Here is a 17,329-nt window from a genome sequence, read left to right on the forward strand (position 1 = left end):
TTCATCCAGTCGTGTGTGGATCTTGAGTATCTGTTTTCGCTTATATGATTTTGTTCTCTAGGGTATGCCCTAGTTTGTGTTTTGTACAAACGCTTTTTTTCTATTTATACATATATCTTTTACTTAAAAAAAATTATTTAACAAATAATCTCATAAAAATCTTGTATTGTTTCTCATTCTTATTTTAATCATTTCATATATTGGTCCATAAAACATTCTAATCTTAATTATCTTGATAAAATATCATCTTACTTATTTTAACAAATGCTACCTTAAATAGATAAGTATATAATTTATATTTAGATAATGTTTGTTAACTAAGATATGAGCTAAAAAAAGTGAAGGTATAAAAAATATTCCACAAAAAAATATTTTTCATTTTATTTGTTAAATTTATTTGGTAACCCACTAAAAAAAAATTACATGACTTCTTATTTGAAATTGTTCAGATAAATTTATCTCTCTCCCCCTCCAAATAAATTTATTTGAGACCTTATAAATAAATAAAAAAAGACTCACATGCCCCCAATACATTCTTAAAAAAATTAACAAACAGTATAATAAAGATCTTGAAATATTTCTCAATTTTATTTTAATTATTCTATATTTTGATTTGAAAAATATTTTAATCTTATTTTGATGTAACTTTATTTTACTTATTTTAACAAATCTACAATTATCATTACAGGGTGTGAGTAATTTGAGTGTATTTGGAATTTATTAGTTTGACTGATCCAAACATTATATTATTTCAATTTCTTTATAATAAAATTGTTTTGACTCTTCCCGCGTGAACGTAGATCACACAGTGATTGAATCACATATATCTATTTTTACTTTCTATATTTTACATCGATTTTCTCAATGACTTGCAATGTGTCCAAGAAAGTGCAGCAGATCGGCCCTCAATGTTGAAAGTGTCCTCGATGCCCAAAAATGAAAATGGACCCATCAAGGCTCCAAAAATGAAAATGAAAATAGATTCTCTCCTTTTTAATTACTAGGACGTGTGTGTGTGATAAAAAATATAATAATAATAATAATAAATAACTTTGATATTAGATTAATTATTCTCTAAGGTTGTTTGTAAATGACGCACTTTCTTGGTTAAGTTTGATGCTGCAGTTTAATAGATGTTAATTTGTGCAGTTGAATTTTATCTTTTTTGCTTTTTGATTTCTTTTGTTTGCATTATAATCTGTGGTTTGCGGTGTCTGAGTGAGGCTGCGCATCTAGAGCGATCACCCTGTGCCAGCTGTTTGTTTAAAACATCTATCTATTCGAAAGCCGGCAAAAATGATAGCCGGATGATCAGCCAGTGGCGTTCCATAGAGAAACACGCTGGCCAGCATTGCGGACAAATTAATTAAGGCCGACTGGTCATCCTAGTAATTAGTGTAGACTCTCCCTTAATTTACTTCTTAATCAATATGCTTAATTTCCGAGTACGTACGTACGTACCCAGCAGGCTAAAGCTCTTCAATGGCGTTCACAACTTTTATGATCACCTTCTTCATTATCCTCCTGATTATTCCCTGCAAATTTCCACGTTCAAGTGCACAAACATGGATCAAAGCTGGCTACTGGTATTCCGCCAACCAATTAGAAGTTTCAGAGATCAACTCAGCTCTCTTCACCCACCTCATCTGCGGTTTTGCATCCCTCAACTCCTCCACATACCAAGTCTCCGTCGCTTCATCAGATGAAAGGCAGCTTTCCCATTTCACCAACACTGTCAAACGAAAGAATCCACATATTGTCACACTTCTATCAGTATTTGGAATAGAGGACAATGGATTAGTTCTATCCTCGATGATCAACCAATCTTCTTATAGGAAAGCTTTCATTGACTCCTCAATAATTACAGCTAGATCCTACGGGTTTCACGGCCTGGACTTATATGTATCTTCATCAATTGCTGATCCTCAAACGGCCAATATGGCCATCTTCTTGTCCGAATGGCGAGCTGCCATTGAAGAGGACGCAAGAAACTCCACCTACTTCAAGCTTATTATAACAATGACTGGTCGTTTCTCTCCATACGCTGACATTACAACTGTGCCAATTGGGTCTATGACCAGCAACTTGGACTGGATACATCTTATGGCTTTTGAAAATTCTGACATTCCATGGTATTTCAATTTCACAGGTGCTTACGCCGCTTTGTATAATCCAGGGAGCAATGCAAGTACAGATTATAGTGTTAATGCATGGATTAATGCGGGATTTCCGAGCATGAAGCTTGTTTTGGGGTTGCCTTTCTATGGCCTTGCATGGACGCTTGTGAACCCTAATGATAATGTAATTGGTGCACCAGCAAAGGGGCCAGGAATTACAGAAGATGGATGGATCTCCTATAGGGACATCAAGGCGTTTATGAAGAGAAATCGAGTTGTTCCCAAGTACAATAAAACTTACGTAACGAACTACTGCAGGAATGAATCACTTTGGATTAGTTTTAATGATGTTGAGGCGGTAAAAACTAAGGTTGAATATGCAAGACAAAAGAACTTACTGGGTTATTTCGCATGGCAAGTCTCCTATGATGATAATTGGATTCTTTCTCAAGCAGCAGGTGAGTTTTTGTGCATCAACTGTAATATATATTGTCACTCTCAACAAACAATCTTTAGATGAATAAATTTAGAAAGAAATTAGCAAAATTAATCAAGGTTAAATAAAGTAATCTTAATTTATTCACGTATTCAGTGGGTTGACATTTGGATGTGTGATTTCTTGGACATAATTTGGATGGATTTTTCATCCCCGATTTCTTTCCTCCTGTTTCTTTTTTTTATATATATATAATTTTGAGGGGGCATTGCTTGACATAATTATTTTTATAATTGCTTGAATATATGACTGCGTGGACAAATTTACTGCAATTTAGTATGCTAATTCCCACTTGTTATATCTTTTTTCTTAATAATCTTAGTTAATTTATCTCTTATTGTTCTTTGAATTTCACACAATAAAAATGTTCACAGCACAAGAAGATGGGAAAGATCATGAAAACAAGAGGCGCATGTTACTAATAAACTTGATTCCAATAGTCATAGCCATAACCATTTTCGTACTAGTCTCTACAATATTATGGTATGTCAGAAAGAGACACGAAGGTAACTTCTTCCAAACGTGACAATAAGCATTTTCTAACTTCTATTTTTTTTTTTTTCAAAATGGGTAACTTAGCACATTAATTTTCAATCTTTGCTGCGGATTCAGGATCAATGGACAAAGGAAAGGAATCACAGCCAATACCTAGAGCTAATATGTCATGCACTGGAAATAACAAAGATCCTAATTTGCTTGAGTTTCATTTCATTGATATTGAGGCGGCTACTAATAATTTTTCATTTGAAAATAAGCTTGGAGAGGGTGGATATGGACCAGTTTACAAGGTAAGAATTGTGTTTTGAATAATTTTGTGTCATTTATGCAAGAACTACAAAGTAGTTGCGTTTGTTTTGAAGGGTAAATTCAAGAACGAACAAGAAATAGCAGTGAAGAGACTTTCAAAGACTTCCAAACAAGGATATGAAGAGTTTAAGAATGAGGTTATGTTCACCGAGAAGCTGCAACACGTAAATCTCATCAAGGTTCTCGGGTATTGTGTTGAAAGAGGAGAACAAATGTTGATCTATGAGTATATGCCAAACAAAAGCTTAGATTACTATATCTATGGTAAGCAATTAATATATTTATTGTTCATCATTTTCTTGTTTTCCATCCCTATTCCCTATTGTTCGAGTTATCTACAAATAGCTAATGAGTTAGTTTCATGAAGATCCAATTAAAAGACTGGTATTAGATTGGGAGAAACGAATTCAAATTATTGAAGGGGTTGTTCAAGGACTCTTATATCTCCAAGAATACTCGAGATTCATAACAATCCATCGAGATTTGAAAGTGAGCAATATTTTGTTGGATAATGAGATGAAGCCAAAGATTTCAGATTTTGGAATGGCGAGAATTTTTCCAAAAGACGAGCTTGAAGCAAACACAAGCAAGATTGTTGGAACATTGTAAGTGATTGGTCAATTATATGTTAAAACCATCTCAAACACTAAGTGGTTTTGTTTAGTCAAATGCTAGTAAATATTTGAAATGCTATTTGTACAAACAGTTTATATATACTCTCAACTTCAAGCATTGTACACTTCATTTACTCAAGAGTACAAGAAGAGTATTAATAAGTACACAATGTACAATGTATTATGGGTGAGCGTACAATGGACAAACTCCATGTACAAAAATTTTAATAGCATTTCGAAGAATATATATGCACATATATTTACAAATTCTTTATGTTTACTCATGCAATACAGTGGATATATTCCCCCTGAATATGCACAACGAGGTATATACTCTACAAAATCTGACGTATACAGTTTTGGAGTTATACTTCTGCAAATCATAAGCGGAAAGTTGAATAATTACTCCCATGGCCTGAACCAAAACTCAAACCTTCTTGAATATGTAAGTTTTAAGCCAATGATGATGCTGCAGCGACAAATTGATTATGTTGTTGATTTGAATTATGAAGATGAATAGATGATTGCTAATTAACAATTTCAGGCTTATGAGTTGTGGAAGGAAGGCAAAGGCATGGAGTTTATGGACCCGTCACTAGATGACACAAACTCTTCATGTAAACTGATGAGATGCATGCAAGTAGCGTTGCTATGCGTCCAAGAGAATCCAGCTGATAGGCCTTCCATGTCGGAAGTATCTTCCATGCTCAAATTTGAAACTGCAACCGTGAATGCTCCAAAGTGTCCTAATTCTTCTTTGTTAGGATCAAAAGATGAAGCCGGGCTGCAAGATTTTCTATTATACCAACAAACTGGGTCAGTTGATGATGTCACTATTACTCAAGTGCTGGCCAGATAATGACTTCTTCTCCTATTCTTATATACCAAGGTATATATTCATATGTATGACGAAAATTTTAAAACTTTTTTAGGTAATGGTTGAAGTATAATAAATGCACCCTGTTTTCAGTCAATGAATGAAATTGTTTTGGGACGGAAAATAAAATGCATTTATAGTTTCTTAATTGACTATTATCTTTAAAATAATAATTAGCTAGCATTACCCAATCCTTTTATATTAGCTGAAGTTGCTCAATCGTTTTCCAAGTTGTTCTTGTTTCTATGAACATTTCGGAAGACTTTGCTAAAGATAAGAAAGATTTTAGTTACTTCTTTGAAATTTGTTGTTGAATAGAAAATATATTTTTTGTATTTCTCCCTTTTGTAGTTTCTTAAGGTGTCTTATCTTCCATAAATTGTAGTATGAGAGTCCATCTCCCCATCCTTTCATCAATATACATATAATTATTTCAAACATTTTTTTCTCCATTTTATTTCAATTTTGGGAGAAAATTAAGGAAAAGTGAAGGTCTGGTTCAATTTTAGAAAATACTTTTAACTTTTAATTTTAACATTTTATGTTTTAAAAAGGCATAGTATTTATTTTTTTTAAAAAATAAAAGTATAAAAAAAATAATGTTTTCTATTTCATAGTATAAGGTCAAAAAATTAAAAAAATATTTTTTTATTTTTAATTAAAGATTAATTATTTAATAAATTAGAGTTGAGAAATAGAAAAAAAAATTCAATTAAAAAGGCCCAAATGTTTGATGTTTTAATATTTTAAATTAGAAGTCAAATAGGTCATTAAAAAAATAGAAGTCAAGTATATATATTTCATTTATCAGAAGATGATTGTAAACTTTTATTCAAAATTTACATATTTAACTTAATTACTTCACTTTCTCTCATAATTATATACATCTTAATCAAATAAGAGAATTGAAACATTTCCTCCATTTCAGTATGTACTGAAACTAGAGGAAAATTGTAACGACTAATTAATGAGTCTAAGAGTTATTAATATTTTATTTATGAGCTTTGAAAATTTTCCTCCTATTAAATAAAATGTGAGAAATATTTTTATGTGACAAAATATATGTAGGTTAATTATGTGTTAAATTAATGGATTGGGTTACCCATTTGGACCTAAGCCCATGTATTAGTGGGTTGTGTTTTAATTAAATGAAATTGATATTGATTGGAACCTAGGATGGAAATGGGTCGCTCGGAATTTGACCATTGAAATAAGCTTGTTTGAAGTGGTATGTATTAATAAGTAATGAAATAAATGGGAATGATATGGATTGGGCATTGAAAATTGGTTAGGCCCATGTAAAATTTTGTTGTATTAAATGAAGTTATAAAGTTGGCCCATTGGTTCAAATATATGTTGAATTATTGGTTTGGGCTTGAGTTTAATTGCAAATTGTGTTTTAAATTAAATAAAAATAAAAATTGTGTCAAATGTAAAAAATGGGCATGCTTTATAAATAAAGGTGAGGGAAAAAGGGGATTTGAATAATGGATTGAATAAAGAAAAGAGAAAAGAAATGGAAAATGAAGCTAAATGACCAAAAAAGGCTTAGATATTGTGTTTTGTGTTTTATGTAAAGGGCAAAATGGTAATTTTCAAAGGGGGCTGGTTGGTAGCCTGCTCCCCTTTTCTTCCACATGCTCTTGTATTTTCTTCATTGTTTCCTTCTTCTTCTCTTTTGATGCTCGACAGTGGCTCCTCCTCCTTCATTTTCTTCTTCTTCAAATTTTCTTCCTTTTTGATGATGGGGCTTCAAGGATGCAGTTGGATGAGGCTTCTTATTCTTCGTCTTTTCAGTTTTCATCATCAAAGGCAAGTTCTACTTGCACTTAAATTTTATTTTGTGCAAGTTTCTTTTCCTCTCTCTTTTCCCATTTGATTCAAGATGTTGTCTTTTCCATTGTGTTGAAATCATTCTCAGTAAAATGGCTTCTCTCCTTTGGTTGTAAATGCTGTATTAATTTCTTAGCTTGTGGGTTTTCCATTTGAGATAGTTTTGGGTCTCTTTGAGTGTCTCCATAGGGTATATTCCATTCCATATTTCATTCATGGCATGGCATTTGTGAGTTAGGAAGCTAAAATGGGAGTTTTTTTTTTTTTTTGTTTGGGGGGGGGGGGGGTTTGGTGATCATTTTTGACATTTTTTCTTCGTTCTCGTCTAAGTCAACTCGGCCCAAGTCGACTTGGTTTCGGGCAAGTCGACTCGAGCCAAATCAACTCGGATTTGCCTCAAGTCAACTCGGCCACGACTTGACTGCACTGCACGTGCTTCGCTATTTTGGCCATAACTTTTGATGTAGAAGTCGAAATTGTGATCCATTTGAAGCGTGATAAACTAAATTTTGAGGGCTTCGATTTAATATATAATATCATATATTTTAGTTATGATTTGAGTTGGTTAATGATTTTATTAATCCAAATCAAGTATGATTGATATAGTAAAATGTTGTTAAATACTTCCTCCAATATCTCTCAACCCTCTAAAATGATAAGATGTGTTTGAAAATATATATATGTAAATACATGGAATTCATGAGATAAAAATATAATTGACTTGCATGAGAAAGTATAATAATAATCAATTGGGAGATTGTTAAGAGATATCCTTGGTTGGTATGTCCATGGAGTCTCATGGGTGATGCATTGATAACACTAGATGAATAATTTCCCTTAAATAATAGAGTTTTCATAAATGGATGTGAATGAATTCATATGCATGAGCATGATGTGATGTGGCCTAGAATCCTAATGGATGATTTTAGGCATGTTGTGAAATTGTGAAGATGTTGGAATGTGTATGCATAGCATATATATGTATGTATATATTTTGCCTTTGCACACCTATTATTTTGTGTGAAAGAAAGTAAATGGATATCCTCAAAACATGTCATGGAAAAAAAGGTGGTTCGCCCGCAAAGAAAGAAATGTGGAAAAAAAAGGTTGTCCATCCGCAAGAAAAGAAGTGTGAAAAAAAGGCGACTCGTCCGCAAGAAAGAAAGAAAGGGGGATATCCTACCAAGGCGACTCATCCGCATTTGTTTTTGTGTGTCCATCATGTGTTTTCTTATGCTATGAGTTATGTTGATAAAGTGTGTTGCACTACGGCATCAAGTGTGTGAATGTTACTCGTTGTAATTGTGTTTTACAGTTGTGATGCATAGCATTATGTTCTATATTGCAAAAGGGCGACGTGTCCGCAAAAGACGATGTGTCCGCATGATTTTTTTTGTACGTGTATTATCCATTTTTGTACCATAAGTTGTGTTGATAAAAAGGCATTATACTATGGTCTAAGTGGGTGAAACAGTAAGAAAAGAAAGCATGATCTATATATATATATATTAATTGAATCATGATTAATGAAGAAGGCATGGATTTGTGTTTCATCTATGTTTTTGAGATTGAGAAATGTTCATACGTGGCATGATATGCATGATATTCAGGGAAAACCTAGTCATATCCAGTTTTTATTGTTTATAGACACTTGCCGAGTCTTATGGCTCACTTTGAAAATGTATTTCGATAGAAAGTAAGAAATTGTCTTCTTGGAAGATGATGTTGTCCAACGTAGAAGGTATGGATTCAAGTGAGATTTAGTTGTCGGGATTGTAATTTTCTTTGTCTCTGAATTGTTCATACCTTCGTATATTATCCTATTAATGTCTCCCTTTACTATATATATACTTGCTGAGCTTTGCGGCTCACCCTTGCTTTTTTATCATTCCAAGTAAATTGAAGATAGATATTTGAGGCGAGTTTTGATTAGATGTGTACAGAGATATCTGAGTCTCAAAAATCTATGGGTGTAATTTGGAGGGCTTCATTTTGTATTTATAGTATTGGAACCTTTCATTTTGAAAGTATATGAGTAGTAAGCCCTAGATGAATGATGTAATATTTGTTATGGCTCATTTTGATAGTGAGCAAATATGGAAATAAAAAGAATTTTTAGCAAATTTTTTTGATTGATGTCTTGTATCTGTATCCATCTTGAATAGACCTTCTCACGGATTTTCTATGCTAGCGAGTAATTCGGGAGTGGGTCCTAACAAAACCTATTAATTTGGAGGATATCAAGACTATAAACTAGGGATAATTACAGTAATATATACGTATAAAAACATATATATACCTAAAGTTTGAATATAAATTGTTCATACACCTCAATTTTAGACTTTGGATTCAGATACTCCCGAAATTATATATTTCACTAAAAAAAGTTTTTAAACTTTTTTGAATTAGCTATGACATGCCTTTTATTAATAACGTTGTAAATAAATTGATTGTACACTCCTAAACCTTAGGAATTTGGCCCAAATAGCCCTTAAATTTTATCTTTCACCAAATTGGTCCTTTGACCTTTTTTGAAATAGCAAGGCCTACAGATGTTAATTAAACTAATTTAAGTTAAAAATATTCCTAATAACAACTTAATTTAGTTTAACTAGTAGCATCATTTCTTACTAATAGTGTGCTCTAACCATTTTAAAATAGTTTAAGAACGAATTTAGTAAAACATAAAGTTTTGGGAGTATCTAAATCAAAGGCGTAAAGTTTAGGGGTGTAAGTTAATTTACTCAATGTCGTTAGTGTTAGTGACGGAAAGGGTGTCCAGGCTAATTGAAGAAAGTTTAGAAACTTATTTAGCTAAATATAAAGTTCAGAGAATGTATGAACCAAATGCCTTAAGTTTAAGGGATATACAATTAGTTTGTTCTAAAAATAATTGTGAGAAAAGTTAAACATATCATGTATTATATGACGTTTTGAAACATTTTAGCAACGGAATCATTATTGTTGCATAGTTTATGTCCTTATTTGGTATTATTGTAAATTTTTTGGCCAAATTATCAAAAATATTTTTAACTTTGCCTCAATTATCAATTATATAATAAACTTTAATTTTTTTATCAAATATAGACCTGAAACTATAGCAATTACATAACATCGTCAAATTAAAATTGATGAAATGACTTTCATTTGTAAATTACCAATGTGAATTTTGATGTATAAAAAGAAATATCAAAGGTTTATATGTCAACCAATTAAAAGGGAAAATCAAAAGGAAAAGAGGGAAATTTCTAAAAGTTACAACCCTAATATCTCACAATCAAAACGACAAACTCAATGTGTGGGATCGATGATTATGGCCCTAATTTTTCTTTAATAGTAAGTAGGCACACAACTTGGCACCATCTCTTAGTCACGAATTGAAGAACCCTAAACTTGTGTTTCTAATGGTCATAGTAGACTAAAGAAACAGGACACAAGGTAGCCAATGATATTATGAAATAAGGTAAATTAAAAAACAAGGTTAATTAGAAAATAAACTTGGAGACTGTAAAATAAGTTTTTGCACAACTTTTGTCAACTAGTTGACAAGACACTAGCTAGTAATTAAGTCTATTTGAGGAGACATAAAATTTACTGTGACACCTCAATCAACTAGTTGAAGATCACCAATCAACTACTCAAAACTCTTTTAAAAAGTTTCCCGACGCGTTGCCAGGCTTTAGTCAATTAATCAAGGGATGTTAGTCAACTATTAAAGAAGAAGTTTGTTTCTGACAATTCAGAGAATCTAATGGTGAGAGCTTGCTTCATCCTTCAATCAATGGCCCCCTTTAACTTATCAAGAGTTAAACTTATCAAAGGTTATGTCGGAAAGCAAATGACTCGTCATAAGGGCTTAGGATTCTTCAATCACATGGATGAGAGATGGCAGCGACTACCCCTTTGGCTTGAAATTGCTCATCTGCTTCCCTCGTACTGGTTCACCTCTTTGATTATGAGCTTAGGGTTTTATTTTAGTGAATTTGACCTTCTCTTTGCAAATATTCCCCTCAAATGAGCTAACATGTAATAAAATTTTCTCATTTCTCTTTAGACATCAGAATCCACATTGGCAAATTGTGGACAAAAATTAACTAGGTCAATTTTAATTTGACCTTGTTATGTAACTGCTATAGTTTTTGAAGTTCAAGTATATATTCAATAAAAATTAATATCTGCTATATAATGATATTCAAGACAAAGTTTATGGACACAGCAGATGCTTCAAAACGCTAGAATTTTTGGACACAGTCGTAACTAAAATAGTTTATGGACACAATAACACATACAAAACCAATTTTTAGGACAATACAAATTTCACAATAAACAAATAAAATAAAAAATGATCGATCATATCATCATCCCACTGACAAAACATTTCATATATAATGCCATATGACAGGATACTCTTACTTAATTTCCCGGCCCACTTAAATTATTTCTACTAGATTCAATTCTTCCATTGTTGAATTTGCTCCTATTTTGCTTTTACAATAATCTGCAGAGAAAAAGATTGCCTAATTAAGGTAACATGGTCTATCATTACTTTTCCCAAACTTGGTCCAATCACATGAAATTACCAATAGTAATAAAATATAGAGCATCCAACCTACTATGTGTTCATTTTCATACGGGTACATAGACAAAAGGCACACATTACTTTTTTATTATAAAGAAACGAATCATTAGCAATATGTTTACAAATAGACTCGACATTGAATGGGAAAAAGAATTGTTCACGATTTAATGGTTGGATCGAGATTGAGTTGGGGTCGGATCGTTTTATTTTTTTATTAGAGAATATATGATTAATAATAAAAATTTAAATTATAAAATAAAATCCATAATATATTTTCATGGCAAACTATAAATTTACCATGTTTTAATTTTAGTGACATATTTTCAAAAACATATGTTAATCTGCTACGGACGGATACAATTCAAATTTACAATGTGCTAGCAATTTACTAGTAGCACTAAACAAAAATATGTATATAAAAAATGCATAATTAATGATTATATATTAATATATTATGTAGTTATATATTTGAGAGGTGAGCGGTGGTTAAATATGAACAGAAAAAAAAAAAAATAGTGGAAGAAGAAAAAGAACAGTGGAAAATCAGAGAGTAAGAAGAAAAAAAACACTTGAAGATCGGAGAATACGAAGAAGAAGAAGGAACGTTGAAGATCCGATAGGAAGAAGAAGAGGGACCAGCGACCAACAGAAAAGCTTGGTGTGGCAGTTCGCCGGCGGCGCTAGGATTTGCAGACAATGTAATATTTTGGGCTACTTATTTATACTACTTAAAACAACACTGTTTTGAGCAGCTGCGAACTTTGAAAACGAACCGGTCGAATCGCGCTTGTTCAGCCAACCAGCAATTCAATTCCGACTCAGTCATGATCCAACTAGCTGCGCCACCAATCCGATTCAATTTTAATTATTACCCAAGTAAATAATGAATTCTTTCTAATTTCTTTATTGACTTTATAAGATAAAATCGTGCTCGTCGTTCTTCTGTTACCCTAACTTTTACCCTAGTTGATCGACCCCTTCTGCCCTAGTTGCAGTTGTTCGGTCGCAGGCTAGGGTTTCTGTTAGTTATCGTCTGAGTCATGCTTCCATTTGATAACGTCTGGATTGGAAGATGGGAAATCAACCCTCTGAAGTTAGTATGGTAGCAGAAACTAGTGGAGCCAAAACAGACGTGAAAGCTGTGATTTCAGATGTTACTATGCCAACACGAATCACGGATCGTAAACTTAAATGGTAAGAATTACCTAGAGTGGAGTAGGGTGTATTTGCGTAGTATTGACAAGGATGATCATCTTAGTAAATAATCCACCATCCCATGCTGTTGCAAAGAGGCATGGGCTACGAGAAGATGCCAAGATTTTTTTTCAGATTCGTAATTCCATTGACACTGAGGTAATTAGTCTGATAAATCATTGGGAATTCGTTAAAGGCCGGATGGATTACTTAGCTTTCTTATGTGCTGGGATGGGTGATGTGTCACATACGAATGATGTTGCAAGGAATTCTATGAAATAAACATTTCATGGATTTTAAGAGGGTATATGAAGAATTGAATGTCCTTCTCCCTTTCAACAGTGATGTAAAGGTAAAACAGGGTCAGCGTGAGTAGATCGTTGTTATGAGCTTCTAAGTTGTATGAAAACAGAAACGTTTTCGATACAAAACAAAATCGGAAAAACGACATTTTTTCAAAATAGTAGAGAACAGAAAAGAGGAAAAAAGTGTAAATAAAAAAATATAGGGATTTTTTTGTAAATATAATTTTTAATATAAAAAATAATTATTTAATCTAAAAATAAACATAAATTCCTTCCGTAATGCATTTAAATAAAAATAACTTGAATTTAATAATACATTGCATTCAAACAAACATTGAGCACTGAATTGTGAAAGTGTGAATCAACGACAACACCGAGCAACGAGCAATCGACGACAAGAAGGAAGCGAGCAATCGCACCAAGAAATTGAGCAAACAAGCACTGAGCAATTGAATTGACAACGGCACAAGCATCGAGCATCGAGGAATCGACAACAACATGGAAGTGAGCAATCCCACCACACAAGTGAGCACTAGCAACTGAATCGATGGCAGCACAAGCATCGAGTGCAATGCAATTGATAGCAAAAGGGAACCGAGCAAGCAATACAAGTTGAAAACGATGACTTCGCAAGCAATTGCACTAACCATCAAGCAACTAAACCAACGACGACATCGAGCGTTGAGCACCAAGCAACTGGTTGGCAAGGGAACAATGTTACCGACAAATGGACGGTCAGAGATGAGAGATGAGAGGAAGGATTTAGTCGAGCTCTGATTTGGACTTTAGAGAAATTAGATTTAGGGTTAGGGTGTGAAGACTAAGGTAGGCGTGTGGAGAAGATTATATATTTGTTGGTTAGAGACGAAATTTCTTCCGTCTCTAACTGGGTCCAACGTCGAAAATGCGTTTTTGATAGTTTTACTTTATTATGAAATATCCCTCAAAACGTTTCTGAAATTATATAAACAACTCAAGAAATATCTTTTCAACATTTTTCCGAAATGATAAATGTCTCGAAAATGCTGAAACGGCATCTCAGAGCTTTTCTGTGCATCAGAGATGAGCTTTCTTGTTGGCCTTCCATCTGAATATAATGCTGCCCGGACACAGATTTTGTCCAGCCTAGAGATTCAAACCCACCATGATATATTTACTCGTGCTTCGGGCCGAAGGATCACTCTCATGCCGACCGCCTAGAGTGGTAGAGAAACTACGACCATGTCTACCACCACAATCATGTCCAGTGCCACGACTTATAAGGGCACTAGAAGGGTTAGAAGAGGAAGAGATTAGTCGATGGCTCTACTGCTTCTGTTTTGGGATCCGGTGTTGCTCATCCTACGCCTTCTATTGCTTTGTCCTTTGCGTTATGCTTACCCAATTTTTCCTTCAATTTACTTTCCATCAGTAAAATTACTCAAACCCTCAATTGTTGTGTCTCAATTTTTCTTGATCATTGTGTATTTCAGGATCTCACGACTAAGAGGATTATTGGTAGACGGTGTGAGTCGGGTGGCATGTATCTCCTTTCCTTGACACCATATCTCTTACTGTGTCCAACCCTATGGCATGTTCCAGCGTCATGTCCCCACATGACCTTCATTGTCAGTTGGGCCATCCATCTTTGTCTACCTTACAGAAGTTATTTCCACGTTTTCAGCATTTATCCCACTTATATTGTGAGTTCTGTCAGTTTGCCAAACATCATGGTGTGCCTCATATGCCCCGTATTAATAAAACTAATGAATGAGAAGCTCTCCAACACATGAAGTCTCTAAATTCGATAGCCATGGCTTAAAGCCTTAAACAAAACAATTCAAGTTATGAAAACTTAACGCAAGGCATCCTTAGAACAGTACGTGTAGGTTTGATTAAACTTTGCACTAATATCAGTATGTTCCCCTCGGAGGAGAAAGATCCAAAAGCCTTTTTTTTTTCTTTGGTGCTACTTGGTAATAGGATCACTACGCACTAATAAGAAGTCGGCAGTTGCTGAGGGGTGTAAATTATAAAGCACATACTTCAAATAAATTTTGCTGAGGGTGTTTTTTTATATGGAATTCAACTTGCGTTGTGTGATAAGTGCCTTAAGTTAAGTTTATGAAAATCCTATCCGAATAGCAAAAAATAGAGTAGAATGAAAAGAAAAATGACCCAAAGCATGTCAAAATTTTAAAATTCTGTTCCCAAAAAAAAAATTGTCATTTACATTACCTATAAAAGAAAAGTCTGAACTCAAAATGCAAGAACAAGTCAAAAAAGCACATGACACAACCTAGAAATATGTAACACTAAAATCAAGTCAAATATAAATGTATCAAGTTAAATAAACACAACATAATCCACATCTAGCAAACACTGGCCCAAAGCCTTCCAAATCCTATTCTCATCCTCCTCCATGCATCTATGTATAATTAGTGCCTACAAAATTATAAAATGGGTGATCACCCACCACCCGGAGAGAGTGATTAGTTTCCTATCACTCACAGGATACATACCTCTGACAAGCCAAAAACGGAACCAGAATAAACATGCAAATAGAAAGCAACCCAACCCTGCAAGCATATTTTAATTAATACTAAACAGCATTAATCAAAAACCATGAAAGATATTTTCTCGCTTTAACTAATGACAAGGATATCGCTAATTTTCACAAGATCATTTCACTCTTCTATAAAGATAATTCACCTGTTTCTTCCAATACAAAGATAGAAATTAACACACAAGTCAACCGTTTCTACAAGAATGGATCCAAAGAAGCATTATAAAACTGTGTAAAAGCATTAATACAATAAATATTCTTTAAAACATTAGATCAGGTAACGATACACATAAATAAATATCATAATTTACTCAGAGACAAAAGGAAACGAGTTACAAGAACATAGACCTTAGAAGGAACGGAGAAACAAGCATACGCGTCCATATATATATCAGAGCAAGATGAAGAAAAAAGACTCACAGATACGATTATAAAGGTAACGGCCCACACAAATATCGCAACAGGAATCCCTCTTTCTAGCATTAAATCAGTGTGCCCTACAAATCGTTAAACAAATCAAAAACCATCATTAGAACATACAAACAAAGAAAAGCCGAAGACAGAATAACTGCGATATTATATTTATGCATACAGGCAAGACCCGCTGCAAAATGCCGATCAGAACAAACCCTAATTCTTCTTTTAGAAACCTTAAAGTCACAAGAGAAGCAACTCACGGATAGAAAATGAGAGAATCGCTAGAGCCTTAGCGCGCGCGCTTCAGAGCGGGAGAAGAAACAGAAGGGGGGCGGTTTGTATTTTTTTTTTTTTACATATTTTCTTAGTACAATTATTATATTATGCTGATATGATATATTAATAATATAATTATGTAGAAATATATTTACAATAATTAATATTTATATTAGTTTAATACGTTGTATTATTTTAATTATTCGTAGTTTAATAAGTTGTAGTATTTTAAGGTTCCAATACTTTTTTTTTTTGGGCTAAATGTAATACGAATTATTTTACTTTACCCGAAGGGATGACTAAAGATATCAAATGTCAAAAATATTCCCATCTTGAAATTGTCTCCTCGCCTCGATAACACTGCGCATGGGTTTAAATAAAATTCGAACAAATTTAATCCGAGCAAATTTCATTATAGATGAAATCTGCCCGAAATGAACGCTGTACGCTGGGCAACCCAACAATTTTTTGGTAAATTCGTAGGTCAACCTCTTTCGGGTATTGTAACACGACTCATCTAATATTTATTATTTTGTCAATTGAGTTGTGCTATAGTGCCCGAAAGAGATTGACGCACGGATTTACCAAAAAATTGTCAGGTTGAACTCCGCCCACACTGTGTGGGCAGATTTCATCACAAATAAAATTTGTTCAGATTTTATTTAAACGCACGTGCAGTGTTTTTTAGGCGAGACGATAATTTCAAGATAAAGATATTTTTAACATTTGATATCTTTAGTCATTTCGTATGTCAACTAATTCGAACAAAGTAAAATAATGATTGTCAATTAGTACTTTAACTTTTACATTTAGAGCATTCAGTGCTAGAGATTCTTCCCATTCAAAGGGACAACCTGAACCTGCACTAATTAAGGCTGTATGTTTTCTAATCAGTCTAATTAAGGCTGCTACATTATATAAATCTTCTTCAACATTGATGCTAGCTTGCAAATAGCACAAGACAGTCATAAGAGCCAAGTCAATAGAATTATATCGAATATACAATCAATCTCCATCTTCTTTTGATTTCAGAATTCAATAATTTGACTGACCTTTCAAATTTATTTTTGTTCGGGGTAATCGGTTTGCTTTCCACCATCTCAAACAAAAGTTTTCTAGAGAGCTGGGGCTATGGGAATTAATTAAAATATTTATTTTGTTATAAGTTTTTGTATGTTATTATAATTAAAATGCATTGACTCTTTTCTATTTTTTTAAAAGTAACATTGATCTCTCTTATTGTTAAAGACTATTATCAATTTAACTATT

At 33.3% G+C, this 17,329-nt stretch overlaps 1 protein-coding gene across 1 annotated transcript; it reads left to right on the top strand.

Annotated features, from left to right (window-relative positions):
* The first annotated feature begins 1,482 nt into the window (after nucleotides 1-1,482).
* LOC127805672 (uncharacterized) lies at nucleotides 1,483-4,893 on the top strand. Its single transcript, XM_052342426.1, has 6 exons — nucleotides 1,483-2,575; nucleotides 3,226-3,401; nucleotides 3,474-3,684; nucleotides 3,842-4,025; nucleotides 4,329-4,479; nucleotides 4,579-4,893. Exons 1-6 carry the CDS (start codon nucleotides 1,483-1,485, stop codon nucleotides 4,891-4,893), a joined length of 2,130 nt encoding a protein of 709 aa, XP_052198386.1.
* The last annotated feature ends 12,436 nt before the right edge of the window (nucleotides 4,894-17,329 follow it).

This window comes from Diospyros lotus, chromosome 7 (assembly GCF_014633365.1).
Source record: "Diospyros lotus cultivar Yz01 chromosome 7, ASM1463336v1, whole genome shotgun sequence".
Lineage (NCBI taxonomy): Eukaryota > Viridiplantae > Streptophyta > Magnoliopsida > Ericales > Ebenaceae > Diospyros > Diospyros lotus.